Source organism: Crocodylus siamensis, chromosome 2, assembly GCF_052110815.1.
Source record: "Crocodylus siamensis isolate JL-2025a chromosome 2, ASM5211081v1, whole genome shotgun sequence".
NCBI classification, from domain to species: domain Eukaryota; kingdom Metazoa; phylum Chordata; order Crocodylia; family Crocodylidae; genus Crocodylus; species Crocodylus siamensis.
Genome location: NC_143396.1, coordinates 193,696,710 through 193,713,426, shown reverse-complemented (window position 1 = coordinate 193,713,426; position 16,717 = coordinate 193,696,710). Strand labels below are relative to the sequence as shown.

At 42.3% G+C, this 16,717-nt stretch overlaps 1 protein-coding gene across 1 annotated transcript in view; it reads right to left on the bottom strand.

Moving 5' to 3' along the window:
* The window catches only part of LOC149871544 (F-actin-monooxygenase MICAL2-like), an 82,889-nt gene that overhangs the window by 56,974 nt on the left and 9,198 nt on the right, over positions 1–16,717 (bottom strand). Inside the window, exon 2 of the mRNA XM_090034623.1 lies at positions 6,541–6,733. Within this exon, the coding sequence (XP_089890749.1) occupies positions 6,541–6,733 (193 nt within the window). The remainder of the gene's footprint in view (positions 1–6,540; positions 6,734–16,717) is intronic.

Genomic DNA, 16,717 nt, shown 5'->3' with positions numbered 1-16,717 from the left:
TCTTTTTGCTGGTGGAGGGTCTTGCCTCGATGTTGATGGCTGCTGACTGATCAGGGTGGTGGTTGCTGAAGGTTGGGGTGGCTGTGGCAATTTCTTAAAATAAGACAACAATGAAGTTTGCCGCATCGATTGACTCTTCCTTTCACAAAAGATTTCTCTGTAGCATGTGATGCTGTTTGATAGCATTTTACCCACAGTAGAACTTCTTTCAAAATTGGAGTCAATCCTCTCAAACCCTGCCGCTGCTTCATCAACTAAGTTTACGTAATATTCTAAATCCTTTGTTGTCATTTCAACAATGTTCACAGCATCTTCACCAGGAATAGATTCCATCTCAAGAAACCACTTTCTTTGCTCATCCATAAGAAGCAACTCCTCATCCGTTAAAGTTTTATCATGAGATTGCAGCAATTCAGTCACATCTTCAGGCTCCACTTCTAATTCTAGTTCTCTTGCTATTTCCACCACATCTGCAGTTACTTCCTCCACTGAAGTCTTGAACCCCTCAAAGCCATCCATGAGGGTTGGAATCAACTTCTTCCAAACTCCTGGTAATGTTGATATTTTGACCTCCTTCCATGAATCACAAATGTTCTTAATGGCATCTAGAATGGTGAATCCTTTCTGGAAGGTTTTCAATTTACTTTGCCCAGATCCATCAGAGGAATCACTATCTATGGCAGCTATAGCCTTACGAAATGTATTTCTTAAATAATAAGACTTGAAAGTTGAAATTACGCCTTGATCCATGGGCTGCAGAATGGATGTTGTGTTAGCAGGCATGAAAACAACATTAATCTTGTTGTACATCTCCGTCAGAGCTCTTGGATGACCAGGTGCATTGTCAATGAGCAGTAATATTTCGAAAGGAATCTTTTTTTCTGAGTAGGTCTCAACAGTGGGCTTAAAATATTCAGTAAGCCATGTTGTAAACAGATGTGCTGTCATCCAGGCTTTGTTGTTCCATTTATAGAGCACAGGCAGAGCAGATTTAGCATAATTCTTAAGGGCCCTAGGATTTTCGGAATGGTAAATGAGCATTGGCTTCAACTTAAAGTCACCAGCTGCATTAGCCCCTAACAAGAGAGTCAGCCTGTCCTATGAAGCTTTGAAGCCAGGCATTGACTTCTCCTCTCCAGCTATGAAAGTCCTAGATGGCATCTTCTTCCAATATAAGGCTGGTTCATCTACATTGAAAATCTGTTGTTTAGTGTAGCCACCTTCATCAAGTATCTTAGCCAGATCTTCTGGATAACTTGCTGCAGCTTCTACATCAGCACTTGCTGCTTCACCTTGCACTTTTGTGTTATGGAGACAGCTTCTTTCCTTAAACCTCATGAACCAACCTCTGCTAGCTTCAAACTTTTCTTCTAAAGCTTCCTCACCTCTCTCAGCCTTCATAGAATTGAAGAGAATTAGGGCCTTGCTCTGGATTAGGCTTTGGCTTAAGGGAATGTTGTGGCTGGTTTGATCTTCTATCCAGACCACTAAAACTTTCTCCATATCAGCAATAAGGCTGTTTCGCTTTCTTATCAGTCGTGTGTTCACTGGAGTAGCACTTTTAATTTCCTTCAAGAACTTTTCCTTTGCATTCACAACTTGGCTAACTGTTTGGCGCAAGAGGCCTAGCTTTCGGCCTATCTCGGCTTTCGACATGCCTTCCTCACAAAGCTTAATCATTTCTAGCTTTTGATTTAAAGTGAGAGACGTGCGACTCTTCCTTTCACTTGAACACTTAGAGGTCATTGTAGGGTTATTAATTGGCCTAATTTCAATATTGTTGTGTCTCAAGGAATAGGGAGGCCTGAGGAGAAGGAGAGAGACGGGGGAACGGCTGGTCGGTGGAGCAGTCAGAACACACACAACATTTATCGATTAAGTTGGCCGTCTTATATGGGCGCGGTTCGTGGTGCCCCAAAACAATTACAATAGTAACATCAAAGATCACAGATCACCATAACAAATATAATAATAATGAAAAAGTTTGAAATATTGCGAGAATTACCAAAATGACACACAGAGACACAAAGTGAGCAAATGCTGTTGGAAAAATGGCACCGATGGAAAAATGGCGCTGATAGACTTGCTTGACGCAGGGTTGCCACAAACCTTCAATTTGTAAAAAAATGCAATATCTGCGAAGCGCAATAAAACTAGGTATGCCTGTAGACTTCTTGACCTGCTGTAAAATCCTTCCTTGTATTGAGGTCAGACTGAGTGGTCTATAATTCCCCAGATTCTCCTTCCCTTTCTTAAGAATGGACACTATATTTTCACTTTTCAAGTTGTCCAGTACCTTACCCAGTCTTCATGAGTTCTTAAAGATTATTGCCAATTGCTCTGACATTACCTCATTTGATTCCTTCTGCACTTTTTGGTATGTTTCTTCAATTACAGGTGTTGAAAATAAAAGTGCATAAAATAAAGTAGTGAATACTTTTAAAATACAGGCTAATTTAGGTGTAATGATAAATGCAATCAGAATATACGGCTGTGCTTCATATTTGGGTCAACTGTGACTACAACCAGATTAGGGTTTTAACTTCAGTTGCCAGGATGCTAACAGTCCATTCAGATTGTAATTGATTCAGGAAATGGCTTAACATGAAGATAAACAAAAGCCTGAGTAGAAAAGGGAAAAGCAAGTTTCCATTATGTTCACCACTTCAAAGAGGTGAATAAAACCTGAGGTACTTAATTTAAAAACTTTTCCATAGGGGTGGAACTGAATTCCCTCTCCAGAACTGCCTGTGTCTGTGCAAGAGAAACCCAGAGTCTGTAAGCACAAAATTCCCTCCATAAAGTAACATGTCAAATTCAGCCAGGCTCAAACCAACTGGAGGAGTTGACTCTAATTCCCAGGGCAGGCCTGAAACATGTATAAAGTTGTTGCTGAAGCCTGTCTCATTACTGTGTGGGAATTGTCATTAACTCCATATTCAGACAACAGCCCTTGGCTGCCATGAACCTGTTGCATTGTTATTTGTGAAAGTATGCTCAGCACTGTACAAGACAGACATAGGCATAGCTGTTGCTCTGAAAAGTGGGTATTCGTAGCACTGATATTGAAGAAAAAGATGAAGAGAAGGAAAAAAGTGAGGCTCAGAAATTCTGGAGGAGCAGACAGCTGTGACCCCACTCTTTACCCTCCATGAGTTTCTAAAATCTGTTTTAGCTTTTGGTCAACTATAAGAGGCCTTTTACCAGAATGGCCGGAGAACAATTTTGTGAGGCCCTAATAATTATGGGTCAGGTGCATTTATTACTCATTGTTAGGCACTTGACTTAGGTGAGATTATTCCTGTGGTAAATTACTGGGTAACACAAATAAGGAAGTCAAAATCTGCAAACATGTGTCACTGAAAATGCACATATAAACTTCCAGGCACCTAGAGTGCTGTTTGCAAGTGGGTTTAAAAGATTGACAATTTACGGGAGAAAATGTGTCGTGGAGTAGGTAGGTTAAAAATCTAAAAGGTATGGATGTTTACGTGAGAAACTTACCTTCCCTAGCAGAGGTGAGTAGCCTGAGCTCGAAGCAGCAAAGCTGTATTTGCAGGGTGCTGTGGGTGGACTAATTAGCACTGTTAAGTGGCAGTGCTAATTAGCCAGCCATCACGTAACTAGCTCATCAGCAGTACTGCAAAAATGCAATTACATTGCTTCCAGTTCAGGAGGCCATCCACAGGGAGCAGCACAACATATGCTGACTGGCACACTAAGTGGCACACTGGCAGACATACCATAAGTGTCTTTAGTCCTGTCACGTACTGGTCTAACATCTTTTCCTACACGAGAGAACAAAGTTTATCTTCAGATCCAAAAACAGATTAAAAAAGATGTGAAACTGATTCATTCACTACAGGTGGCTAAAAAACTCCCACATTTTTTTCTTTTATGAGGGCAGAAGGAATAAACTTCACTGAATTGTTTGCAAACAAGGTTCAGATTTTTCAGTTAATTCAAATTCTGCCTGACTCTCTCAAGGATGCTGCAAATAGTAAGTATTGTTCATCCTGCTGATGTGAAGAAGGTTATCTGTGTGCTCACTACTATGAGTAAGGAATCATTAATTGCAGCAGCATAACTTAAAGGGAGAGTGACTAGGGCACATCCCAGGTGCTGACTTGCGGGTATGTGAAAACATAGCACTGTCACTCAGAAAGCAGAACTACTTGGCTACAACTCTGATGAGCTACATGGCTTAATCCCCTTGCAAACAGGACAATATTTCAGGGCTGGTAATACTTACTTATATCACCATTTGATTGAGAAGATTAAGGTTCCAGAGAGGCGCATGCATTGCGAGAGGTTCTACAGAAGTCATTTACAACAGCCTTTGTTGGAGGGTAATCTAGGTAGTTTACTATTTACTACTGTATTATTTATTAGTTATGATCTCCTATTCTACCAGCCTTCAGGTACAGCCCTACCAGACACAAGAGGAAGAGTATTCAGTTTTACATCAATTGTTTCAAATTCCAAAGCTCTTCAATTGCAACCATTGCTGCAAATAGAACTGGGGCAGACCAGTATTCCTCCTTGCTGCCTGTTCTTGCTCTTTATCTTTCTTTTGTGCTATGTTATTCAGATACAGTAGCTTCTTAATATTTTTAGTAAACTAAACACAAACTTCTGCAAGCTATCACTCCAACAGTCACTGGACTCCTGGTACCTCTAAAAAGGGGGTGCTAAAATTAAAGTGAAACCCCTGGTTTCAGCAGATGACATCCAGTGTCTCACCCTTCATAATGACTTTCACACTGAAACAGTGGAAACAACTGACTGGTGGATTTTTACTACACCAGGGAACCTGGATTGATTTCTGGGAATCACTGGAACCTAGTAAATGAACAAAGCATGAAAACCATTTTTTAATTTTTTTAAGCTTTTGATAGTCAAGATCATTAATGGAGAGTGAGATATCACACTGTGATTGGGCACTATGCCATAGGAAAGAAAAGAAAATGGAAATGCTACTAATTTTGATTGAAATATTTTTGTTTTAAAGAACACTCTCTTCTACTGAAGTGTTTATTATTCTTGGCTGGCAAGACTCAAAGTACCATCGTATGGGGTTTGCCCTCTGATCTTTGCTCACAGGTGGTCATTATTCACATGTATTTAAAGCTAGAACTAAAGTGACTGCCATTGTGGTGCAAGTAATATTTTACCTAGTCTATCATTTTCCCATTTCCACTAAGAACCCCGTCAGCAGAAAGCACTGTTAGATCTTGCAGTGTCATTTGTAACTCGCTGTTTTACTTGTCCCCCTTTTTAGGGGATTGTTTGCCTACTGCAGTACTTGCTCTGGCATGTGAAGCAAGTGATTACAGCTTTAATGTAATACCAGGAGACTGACATCAGAAGAACTGGCACAAGTCATTGTGATGACAGATGTAACGCCACCCTTCACTGGGTTGCCTGCTGGAACTGAACCACGGACTTCTAGACCTGAAAGCATGAGAGCCCCTGTTGCCTGAAGGAAAGGACCTGATCCATGAGATCAAAGGAGTTAGCAGATTAAAATCTCTATATGTGGCTCAGCTACAAGGGATAAAGCACCATGCTGTACTACAGTGGGTCATAAATACACACTGCACAAGAAGTCTCCATTCTACAAAGGGGTCTACCAAACAGCTAGAAGACACTAAGCCATGCTTTCCCTTGGGGTAATAACATATGACTCCTGGAATAGATTTCTCTCTTTCCCTAAAATGTACATTAACTGATATATCAAGGCATATGTGAAGGTGTTACTGATGATATATAACAATAAATAAAGGACATAAACAGGAAAAAACAAATGTCATTTTCTAAACATATTATCCAGTTTTAGTAAACTATTAAAAGATTAGTAGTATTGTTCAAATATATTTTTTAATTTTAGAAAGCTTCTTTACTCAAAAGAAACATTTTATATTTGTTATCTTTTAAAACTATCAATAGACATAATTGCTTCCATTGAAGAATACTGCCTTAACCTGAATCATACAGCTATAAATGGATTCTTCCTGTCAAAACTTCATCCAAGACAACTAATTCATTCTCTGCCTTCTCTATGCAAAATTTTAGCCTTGATTACAAAAGTCTCCATGGATCATCAGATTTCCAGTTACATAAGGCTGGAAAGCCCATCGTATGCCCAGACAGAGAAGCAAGGGAGGGAAAGGTTGATAAGAGGCATGGCACGTGATACACCTTTTGCCACAATACTCCCATTGTTCTAATGTATGTACTGTTGTTTTTGGAAAATGGAAAAGGTAACTTGATTTGATCAGGGACAATATTATTCCATCTGACTCAGGCATTTGTGTGGGATGTGAACACTGGACAATTTCCTGCAAAGAGAGTCATAAGTCTAGGAGAAGTTAAAGTCTCCAGTAAAGGCTAAATTAATCTCTCTTCCTTCCCTTTCCCCACATTAGCAACATATTGAGACCACACTCTGAGAAAAACTCATTGTACTTTACGGTTAACTCATGCCTCAGAGAATGGCACAACTTGTTTTTTTGGTGTGGTTACTATATCATCAAATACCTGCTTCCATCACTGGTGACCATGACACGGATGGCCATAAGATTGCGTTCTGTCATTTCTTCCTCTGGGATGACTCTCACGGAGGCCCATTCTGGGGAGAGGGAAGGGCAAATACTCTCAAATTCAGAAAGCTCAGAGACATTCTTGGGCTTCTTAGGAGAGGTGGGTTCATCAGCTATCAGGAGGTAGTAATCTGAAAAAAAAAGAAAAAAAAAGTGAAAATATGGTATCATAGCCTAGGCAACAATGTGTGATGAATTCAGTAGAGAATATTCAAATCCAATATACTTATGGTGCAAAAAATATTTTTGTTACGTTGCTTTAAGCATCAGGACTTTGTCAGACCAACTATTTAGATGCCAGATTGTCAGTGCTGGAGAACAAAGCCTTGTGTTTAACCACAGAACAGATGTAGCTTCACCCTATCCATCCACATCAATCCAAACCTAAAGAGAAAAGAAGCAGATTGCTACTGCTGCTGCTGGTTGTTGGAAAGGTATGAGAGAAAGAGAGAGAGAGAAAAGAGAGGGTCAGGCACAGAGAAAGAAGCCAGGACCAAAGACGGTGGGTTGGACTGAAGGAACATTTTTCTCCTTGCTTGAAGGAATCTATGTTCTTTGTTAACCTGACTATTTGTGTGGCCCCTTTAGAGCAATATGAAGAAAAAGGATAGGTCAGGAGTCCTTCCATTGCCTTCAGTAAAAATTTTTGTAGGGAATGGGGCTGACTAATGCAGAAGAGGTTCTGGAGTTACGAGTTTACAAGAGCATCGCAGAGAAGCATTAGACTATATGGTGTGTGTGTGTGAGGGGGTCCCATATACATACAAGCCATGTATTTGAGTAGTTAAACATCCAGGAAAATGAAGGCTTTTAATCTAACACACATTGCACAGTGCATGTTGAATCAGGATGGCCAGGATGAGGCCCAAACACGCAAGCTGCCAATTACAGTGAGGTATGGGGGGCTTCTACTGCATCTCAGTGACTATTTAGGAAACTGTGCTCTTACCCTGAGGCAGGTGGGAGCTAAGCAATGATAGCCCCCCATGAATAGAAGAGGGCAACTGTGGTTCAGACTTCACTTAGTGCGGGAGAATTGCTCACAGACACACAGTTACCACAGTGCAGCTGCAGTGGAATAAGACCCCTCTCCCCACTTTTATCTTATCCTGTTTGCTTGTCCATACCTGAGAAATAAGTGCTGGTTCCCTGGTTCGCTGGATATACCGAACAAATGACTAACAATCTCTTGCTTGCCTGCCAAATCCCCCACAATGCTTTCCTATTCAGGGAGGACAAGCAGAATGCGGTATATGTCTGCTCTCTATATTATCTTTGCTTTCTATTTTTCTCAACTTAATTAAATGGAGTCACTTGTTTACACCATCAAAAATTAGAGGACAATCAAACCCCAGGGTCTAGATTAAGAAGTGTTTTCTCATCTGTGAAATAGCCCCACCTGAAGTTTCTGCTTTCTCCATGATATGCTTCTCTCCTGCATATCACAAGTAGTATTAACTGAAACCCTAATTGCTCATCAGGCTTGAACATGAAAAACAAACCAGCTGAGAGCAAGAGTGCTACAAGCAAAAGGATGCATCAGAAAGACTATAATGCAGCTCAAGTGTTTGCCTGTGGGACACTTTTGAGCAGCTGTTCCAGGCCTATAATTATCACAGCTCCCCCTTCACATTCTCCGACTGCCATCTTGCATAGCTTTTTGATAGTAAACAAAAGCCACTCACAGACGAGCTCTTCATCTGCTGCTGGGAATGTATACCGTAGCATCAGGCACACATGTTCTAAACACGATCAAGATCTATCCTGGAAAGCTCAATATAGTGCTTTTCCTTCCCTCCCCTCACTGTCCATTTATGCTAAACCACAGGGAACAATCACAAACAAGCAACGGTAATAGCTACGGTGCCCTTATTTTCCATGACCTCAAGCAGCTTCCTTGTTAGAGTACAGGACCTCCCAACAGCTCCCTGAAAGAGAAAACTGATGTTTTTGGCCTGCACATTTCTAGTTTCTTGCACTAAATCCAAATCAACAGTGAGAGTGAAAAAAATGTTCTCAATGGCAGGGTTGACTGCTGTAAAGCTATAACCCTTTGTTCTATCCCAATATTAATGTGTCCTTAGTTCAACTCTCAGACTGAGCAATAGGACCCTCTGCTTCTGTAGTAGTTTTCTTAGCTTTCCAAAAAAACCCAGAAAGCAGCTAATATTTCCTGGAGGGACAATGTAAAACTTTAATTTTGCACATGCCACCAACTCAATATATCCTCAAAGACTGAGGTGCTGAAGTTTTAATTGCTGTGGGGTAATTTCAAGCCTGTACTCCCATTCTTTACAATAGACTAATGGAAAACTCTCTCATCATTAAACACAGCTTTTGTGCAGAAAATAAATCCTCATTTCAACTTGCAAATATGCACTCATAGTCACCAGAGAAATGGTGCCAAAAATTCAGGTACCTGCCTTGCTTCCCCTAAGGAAAACAGAAGGAAATGGCTGTGGATTTGCTCTGTCCCTTCCATGCTCTCTTTTTTTTCCTCAGGTGAAGAGAGATGTAGCTGCCTTCAGAGTTCTGAAATATCAGTCTACATTAGCCAAAGACATTCAAGGCCAATGCAGGACACGTCCTCTAGGACCAGACCAGGCTGTATTTGTGGTACTTCTTGCAACTATTAGCACAGAGCAGTGGTTCCCAAACTGACAGACGAAGCACCACCAATTTAAAACGATACAACTTTAAGTACCACCAGCAAATTTTTGTCATATAAAGTCATTATAATAAATCTGTTAATGCGTACCACTGACAGGTTGATTGTATACCACTGGCAATATGCATACCACAGATTGGGACCTGCTAGCAGAGAGACTTGAAAGTGGGCATTTGTCTTCATGCTAAACAATGGTAAAAAAATTAATCAAAGGCTGCCTATCTGTGGAGCTTGAGTACATAAAGCCACGAGCATGTGGTACACCCTAACAACAGGAGCTCTGCTTAATCACAGAAGTCTGATGTGATCACTAGTAACTGACTGTATGTGATCTTGTTGGGAAGAGTATTGTCTGCATAGGGTCATTCCTATGGAGCAACACAGTCACCTAAAAGATGGTGGAAGGGGCGCAGGTAGGAAAGAATATAATGGATGAAAAAAAACAACCAACGCACTTTGCTCTCTTTGCTCATATTGGCATATGTTGGACTGCCTAACAAGATAATCTATTATGTTTTGTTAAAAAAAACAGAATAGCAGTCCCAGATAAAGAACCAATAAACTGAGAGAGACAGTATCTACTGTGTAGTGGAGGATGCTGATGCATGGCTCATGTCTGAGTAACCAAATGAGGCAGCTAGAACCTTGAATTTAGCAGTGTTTTGCAAAAAAACCAAACACGTTTCAAAAGTAGGGTGACAACCCATCCCAAATTGAATGGGACAGTCCCAAAATGGAAACATCAAGTCCCGGTCCTGGGCTGAATGACTCCAGGACAGCATTTGTCCCGGATTCCCCTGTTCAGTGGGAGGATGGCGACAGAGGGAATGAGTGCCAAGCCTGGATCCAGTGGCAGCGGCAGCCAGGAGGATGCCTTGTAGGCAGGACACTAACTCCTGCCCCTGCCCCCATGGTGCCAGGGGAGTGCTCTTGCTGCCCATCCACCCCTGTTATTCTGTGCATGCTTGGCTGGGTGGTGTAGGGTCTGTGAACAACCTGTTCTCCTGGGGCTGGCGACAGCAGTGACCATGTGGAGATGGGGATGCACTCTCCCTGTGGGTTTGGGGCAGGCAACAGGGCTGCACCACATGACGCCCATACCCAGCTGCTTGCCTCATGTGTCCGCTTTTGCATTTTGAAAAGGCGGTCACCCTATTCAAAAGGTGGCTCTACACCAGTGGCATCCAACCCTTTTGCCCTGAGGGTTAGATGAGAGATGCCAGGTCAGTCAAGGGGATGAATTACATAGTGCTGGCTCAGACAAGCCCTATTTAGCTGCACAGAAATGACCCAGTTGGGGCCTGATCCAGCCATGTGGGGCAGGCATGATCAGGACCTGATGCAGCTGCATGGGGCTTGGAAATTTGGCAGTGGGAAAGAGGCAGTGGTGTTAATTGCCACTGCTCCCCGCCCCACCATTTCCAGACCTGTGGGGATCTCCGCAAGCCAGATGACATGGCTCTGTGGACTGGATCTAGCCTACAGGCAGGAGTTGATCACCTCTGCTTTACGCTGCCCTGGCACCTTATCAATTATGGGGCTGGCCAGAGGAGAAGTTTGACTCCCAGTCCAATTAAGCAACCCATGAGGTTGTTCCCTTAGGCCCCTGGTTGAAAAGACCATCAATAGGGCTGGCTGTCTTCAGAGCTACTCCAAATATCTGGAGTGCAAGGCTGCCACAATTAACTTCTTCCTCAAATTTTCCAGCCCCACCTTCACATTTTCATTGGCTCTATACCATTTATGGTTCTCTCATGCCAAAGGTAGAATGGGAAAACTGTCTTTCTGCCTTTTATTTACCCTGCTGGAGAGGCACATAATATGTGAACCAGAAGCTAGGATTTAACCCATTGTCTTCAGCCAGATGAAACAGTTAAAAAACTCCCCAAAAAACTAAGTAAACCTTGGACCATTATCAAGTTAACCACCTTACACCCACAGCAATTGTTCATGTTTAATTTAGGAATAAGTTAAAGATCAGCACTGATGCTAATACTACCTGGATGCTGCTTGGTATTATGGCCAGATTCTCAGCTGGCCTAACTATGAATGAAGACCCTGATGTTTATGTGGTTGCTCGATAGCCACATACCACATGGCCACAGAGATTTAATTTCATTTGAAAAGCAGAGGAAATTCACACCTCTCAATTTTTACACATCTTTTCTACTTTGGAAGCAAGCTTATCCTATTTCGCAGTGGCTCATCCATCATCAAGAAGCAGGTCCCACTGCGTTCAGCTTGCTAGAACATGACCCTGACTTACTCCTTTTAGAACCTAAAAGGAACCCAGCAATGATGATTCAGGAAAAATAGTTCCCCTTTTATGGCATAAGCAGGTGTTGGACAGGAATTTAACAAATGATATCTACTAGTACAACTACAAACATTACCTGAGATTACAAATGAAGGATTAGAAGTCAGCAATTTTTTATCTATTACTTCACTGCGTATACGTTGTGCAGCGGACTGTTCTTTGTATATGGTCAGCTTTATTGTTTCTTCTATACACTGACAGCCAACTTCCCCATGCTGTTTTTATGGATTCTTTACAGAGCAACAGGGAAGAGAAAGCATCAATACATCAAAATGAAATATGACTGTAAAGTCACAAAACATTGGCAGAGGATTTCAGGAACAGATGTAATACTTGAAACTACCGATCTGTAGCTTTGAAACTGATGTGACTTCAAGTTGAAGAGTCTTTTAAAAATAGCCGTGTATGCATACACATTTTAAATACCTGCTTTACAAATTACTGGGTGCATCTACGTGTCACCCTGCGCAGCATGCTGTAGCAACATAGCGATCACGTGTGTCTACACGTGATTGCCAGCTACATCGCTGTAGTGGCATGCTCCCTGGGTACCGTGCGCTGTTACGGCAGCGTAGCAGTGACGTCTACCCATGTACCACATGCACAGTGCAGTAACCACCCATAGTGCGCCATGGCTTAGTACTTCCTTTTGTCCATATGGCAACATGTAGACGTGCCCACTGTGTCCTTTTTAAGAACACCTGGGGAAAATTTTTCTGCTAAATATTTATGTGGAAATTGAGCTTAATAGGAATCTCCTTGCTAGGTTAAAGTGGGTAAATTTCTACTGCCAGCTTTACAGATTGGGCTAGAAATCAGTACCTAATATTCGTCACAATCTAAAGAGCAAAAATATTCCCTAGTATTGGCAAGAATGGGGAGTGGGGCAGGGGGCAGAGCCTATTTTTAAGGCATCTCTTACTCAATTTCTGTTACAAACCCATTTGGACAGTAATTTATTCAGGTTTACATGCAGCATTTGCTAAGAAAACATACCATATTCACAGACCCACTGAAGCTGAAAGAAATTGAAATACAGAATCCGTGCTATATTTCAGTGTGTATAAATCAAAATATTTGGTTGAAAATTTTATAAAACATTTGAAAAATACTGAACACTCCTGTTACCGCTTTTTCTCATAGTGAAAGGATATGAAATTCTCAGTGCCAGTCATGCAAAGTTGTATATGTAAATGCTTTTCTGTATGCATTGTAAATATAGCCATTGACTGTTTCTGGGGGTGATTTTCTTATCCTATCAAAACCAATGGCAAAACTCTCATTCACTTCAGCTGGGTGAGGATTTATCCAAAATGCATGAAGTAAAGCAAAGGGATCAATGCCTAAAGTTACTGAGCAATTGAAATGTTCTCTCTTTAATCCCAATTCCTTTACTCACACTTTGCAGCACCGTATACAACAGTCCTTGATTTCATTGATTGTACTCAGAGTACTGCCAATATGATTAAAGGTGGCAGAACTAGGTTTTCTCTACACGTATGAAAGGAATATTTCAATACTGATATAACAGAAAGAGTATGGAATTAGTACAAAGAACAGTGACAAGCTGTTGATGGGTTCACGTAAACACCCCTGATGAAGAGCTTAGCCAATTCAAACAAAAGGCATGATGCTATACAGAGTTGAAATCCTTTTGTTAATTATTATCTATGCTCCCATAGCAATGCAAACAAACTGAATCAGCTCTCAGCTGCACAATGGCTGTGTTTTAGCTAGCCCCCAAATTTAAAAGAGGAGCAGCACTGAAGAGAAAGGAAAATGATCTGATTCGAAGAAGTGGAAACTCTCTTTTGCAAAATGAAATGAAAAAGGAAGCATTAACTTTCCTCCCAGATGTAATAAAGGGCTAGACCTGCACATAAATTTTAAGCATGTTTTAAGTGTTGCACTGCAGCAGTGTTTATGTGAGAAGCTCCCTTAGTTCCTGTGCATTTCAAATGAAGTCAAGGGTGGTCTAATTCTCACAGTTTTCTACAAATAGTATTTCTAGGCCACGTTACCTGAGGCCTATATCCAGCAAGGGGCTTAAGTGCTGTGATGCTGAGTGTCTCAACACCTGGCTTGTCAATCTCTACCTTCTAGAATTAAATACACTGCTCCGACTTGGGCCCCTGGGTCCCCTAAGAGTGCCTGGGGAGAGGAAGGTGCCTCAGAGTGGGCTTTAGAGCAGCCAGAATCCCAGCAGCATGAATCCACCCCAGCTAGTCAACAGGGAAGTGAAGAGAAAGATATCTTTTAAATCCCACCCTCTCAAAAGCTTAGATACTTGTGTCAGATCAGAATTCACTGCCAACAACCCTCCAAGTAACCTTTTTAAAAATAGAGCAGTGGCACTGTTCGAAGAAAACAAACCCTTAAAATTAATTGGGCCAGAGAGAAGGAGCAAGTCATTTATCCAATGTCTCTTTTATATTAAACACATAAACAGTTGTTGGAGAAAAAAATTGAAATCCTGGCTGCAGTTGAGTTCCTTTTCTCTGGGACCTCAAATCCTGTATTCCTTCCTGCAGGGTGGTACTGCTTCAAAAGAAAAGGTGAAGAGTGCTCATAAATCAGACCAGCCTATAGTCAGGTGGGAGGGTAATTAGGCAAGGGGGCTTTGAACTCCTGCACTGAACACAGATCACCCACATCCTGGGCAAGCGATCAAACCACTAGGCCATGGAGTAAAACAAGGCAGCTATGCTTTGTGCAGAACTTACTGCTGTCAGCATGTGTTATATGTGTTCTTATCACACCTACTGAATTAGGCACTCTCAGGCAGAGGAAGGCCTGCTTTGGGCTTACTCATGAGATAAGTGCTGAGCTGCCCAGCTTTGCCAAGATGGGAGCAGTTTTGGGCATGCATAGAAACAGACAGGGATTTTGAGTGTATCCCTCAAACTTAGACATCTGAATTCCAACTAAATCCCACTTCAGGTGCCCACATCCTTTTGCCAATCCAAATTTTCTGCTGCTATAAACTGGTTTAGCTATTCTGAAATTTCTGGAGCAGCACCAGATTCTACCAGCCATTAGGAAATGGTCACTTCAGCTGGCCTGAAGTATTCACTTCTGATCTTGCTTCCTATCCATTCCACACCTCAGCATTTCCTAGTGTCTTCAGTTTCATCATACTAAAGATCTCTGCTTGTGAGTATACGTTCTATGACCACAGTTTGAACAAGAGTTCATATTAATCCATTGCCAACTTTTCTAAATTATTCAGTATTATAAAAGTATAATTTGAATGATTTGAAGTATACTGTGCCAGTCATGCTGCTGGTATATCAAGACCCCTATTTATCCAGCTGATCAATCACTGTTTTCTGTACACCACCCAGGAAGATGCAGTCCTGATACATGATTAGGACTTCCACCTGCTGTAGCAATATAGAGGATCGATTACTTTAAAGCACTGCACTATTTAATACAATAATAATTTTATCTGGTAAGCAACATGGCACCATTCTATGCCATGAATGAAGAAATGACCCAGAATGCTACTGTATTGCAAAAATATTCCGTTTATTATAACGTTGCACCAAAAATATGCAAGAGTGGGATTATTGTTACTGCATCACTCATTGAGAAGAATAGGAAATACTACAAATTGGCACTTTCACTATTTACTTTCCGATTATATTTGTTTTTGGAATAACACACCTTCAACCCATGCTGAAACCAATGGAGGGACCCACTAAACAGCCTAACACAGATTTCTACAGGACATAAATGAGGAAGGATGATCTTTCAGTTACAGGAACACAAGAGGTCTAATTTTGATTCCTTTGTTAAAGACCTTCTGCACGAGAAGAAACAAGTAACTTCAGGCAGGATTTTCAAAGCTGCCAAAACTATGTGAGCAGTGCCATGGCAAGGAAGGTTGGCACCCAGGGCAAGGCCACAGCAGCAGGCTACCCCTTGCCCTGTGCACAGATCTGGGGGGCACACACATTCTCCATGCTTGCCCAGGAGTGCATGCAGCAACGGGAGGCACCCTCCCCCTATTCCCACAAATGAGCCACTCGTGGCTTCATCCCACTCCCCGCCCCAGCTGGGCAGCGCCTGTTGGTGGCCCTTCGCTTCAGTGCCTGGGGCGGTTGCCTTGCTCACTGCCCCCCCACTTGCTACAGCACTGCATGTGGGCACCCAGTAAAGGTGTGCGAAATGGGCCGTATGCAATTCATATTAGGATTCGGCCCAAATTGGGGGCAGTGATTAGATTTGTTGATTTGGATCACTGTCCCGATTCGATTTTGCTGAATCCGAATCTGAAGATTCAATGCTGATTCAGAGAATCAGTGATTTGGCCATAGACATAGATTTAATTGTTTTTTCTACATGCCTCGAGCTACCAGGCACGGCTTGTGAATACTACTATGGGGGGGGGGGGGGAGCAAATGAAGCATCCCACAGGAGTGCAGGGCAGAGGCCTCTTCTGGGTCCACTGGGGAGCACACTGATGGCCCCCCTGCATCTCCCAGCTCAGCAATTGGCCATGGGGGGGACCCCAGGTGCCCCCCTCAGACCCAGGAGGCACTGAGCTGGGAGGGCCTGGGGGGGCTCCCCAGTGGACCCAGAAGCAGACCGGAAGTCCATGTTAAATGTTAAACTCTCTGCCCATGTATGAAATCAAAACCTTTTTTCCTGCTTGTCTTGCAGAGATGGCGAATAACACTGAAGCTAGGGACAGAAGTTACATATAAACCAATTTAAGTGATCAGAAACTGGTTGAAAAATTTGCAACAGAACAGGAGTTCAGTGCACATAAACCAGTTTCAAAATGGCTGAACTGCTTTCGGATAAACCTGGTTGAATGTAGACTTAACTGATTTAGGTCAAACTGGTTTATGAAACTTCAGTCCCAGACCCCTTCCTGGTTCAAGTTAAATCAGAGTCCCCCAGCATGCTTTCCAGCTCTGAGCTAGGCTGTGCTGTCTGCTCTGGAGAGGGCTGGCCCAACCCCTCTGCTTCCTAGCTAGTGCAGTGAGGGCTGGCTCACTGGCCTCCCAGGTAAACCGCTGCTGAGGCCTAGGCCAGAGAGGGGGGGTTAAATTTCCTTTTCCCCAAGTATGGAGCTGCCCTGCCCTGCCCTACTTACTTAATGCTGACTGTGACTGTGGACTA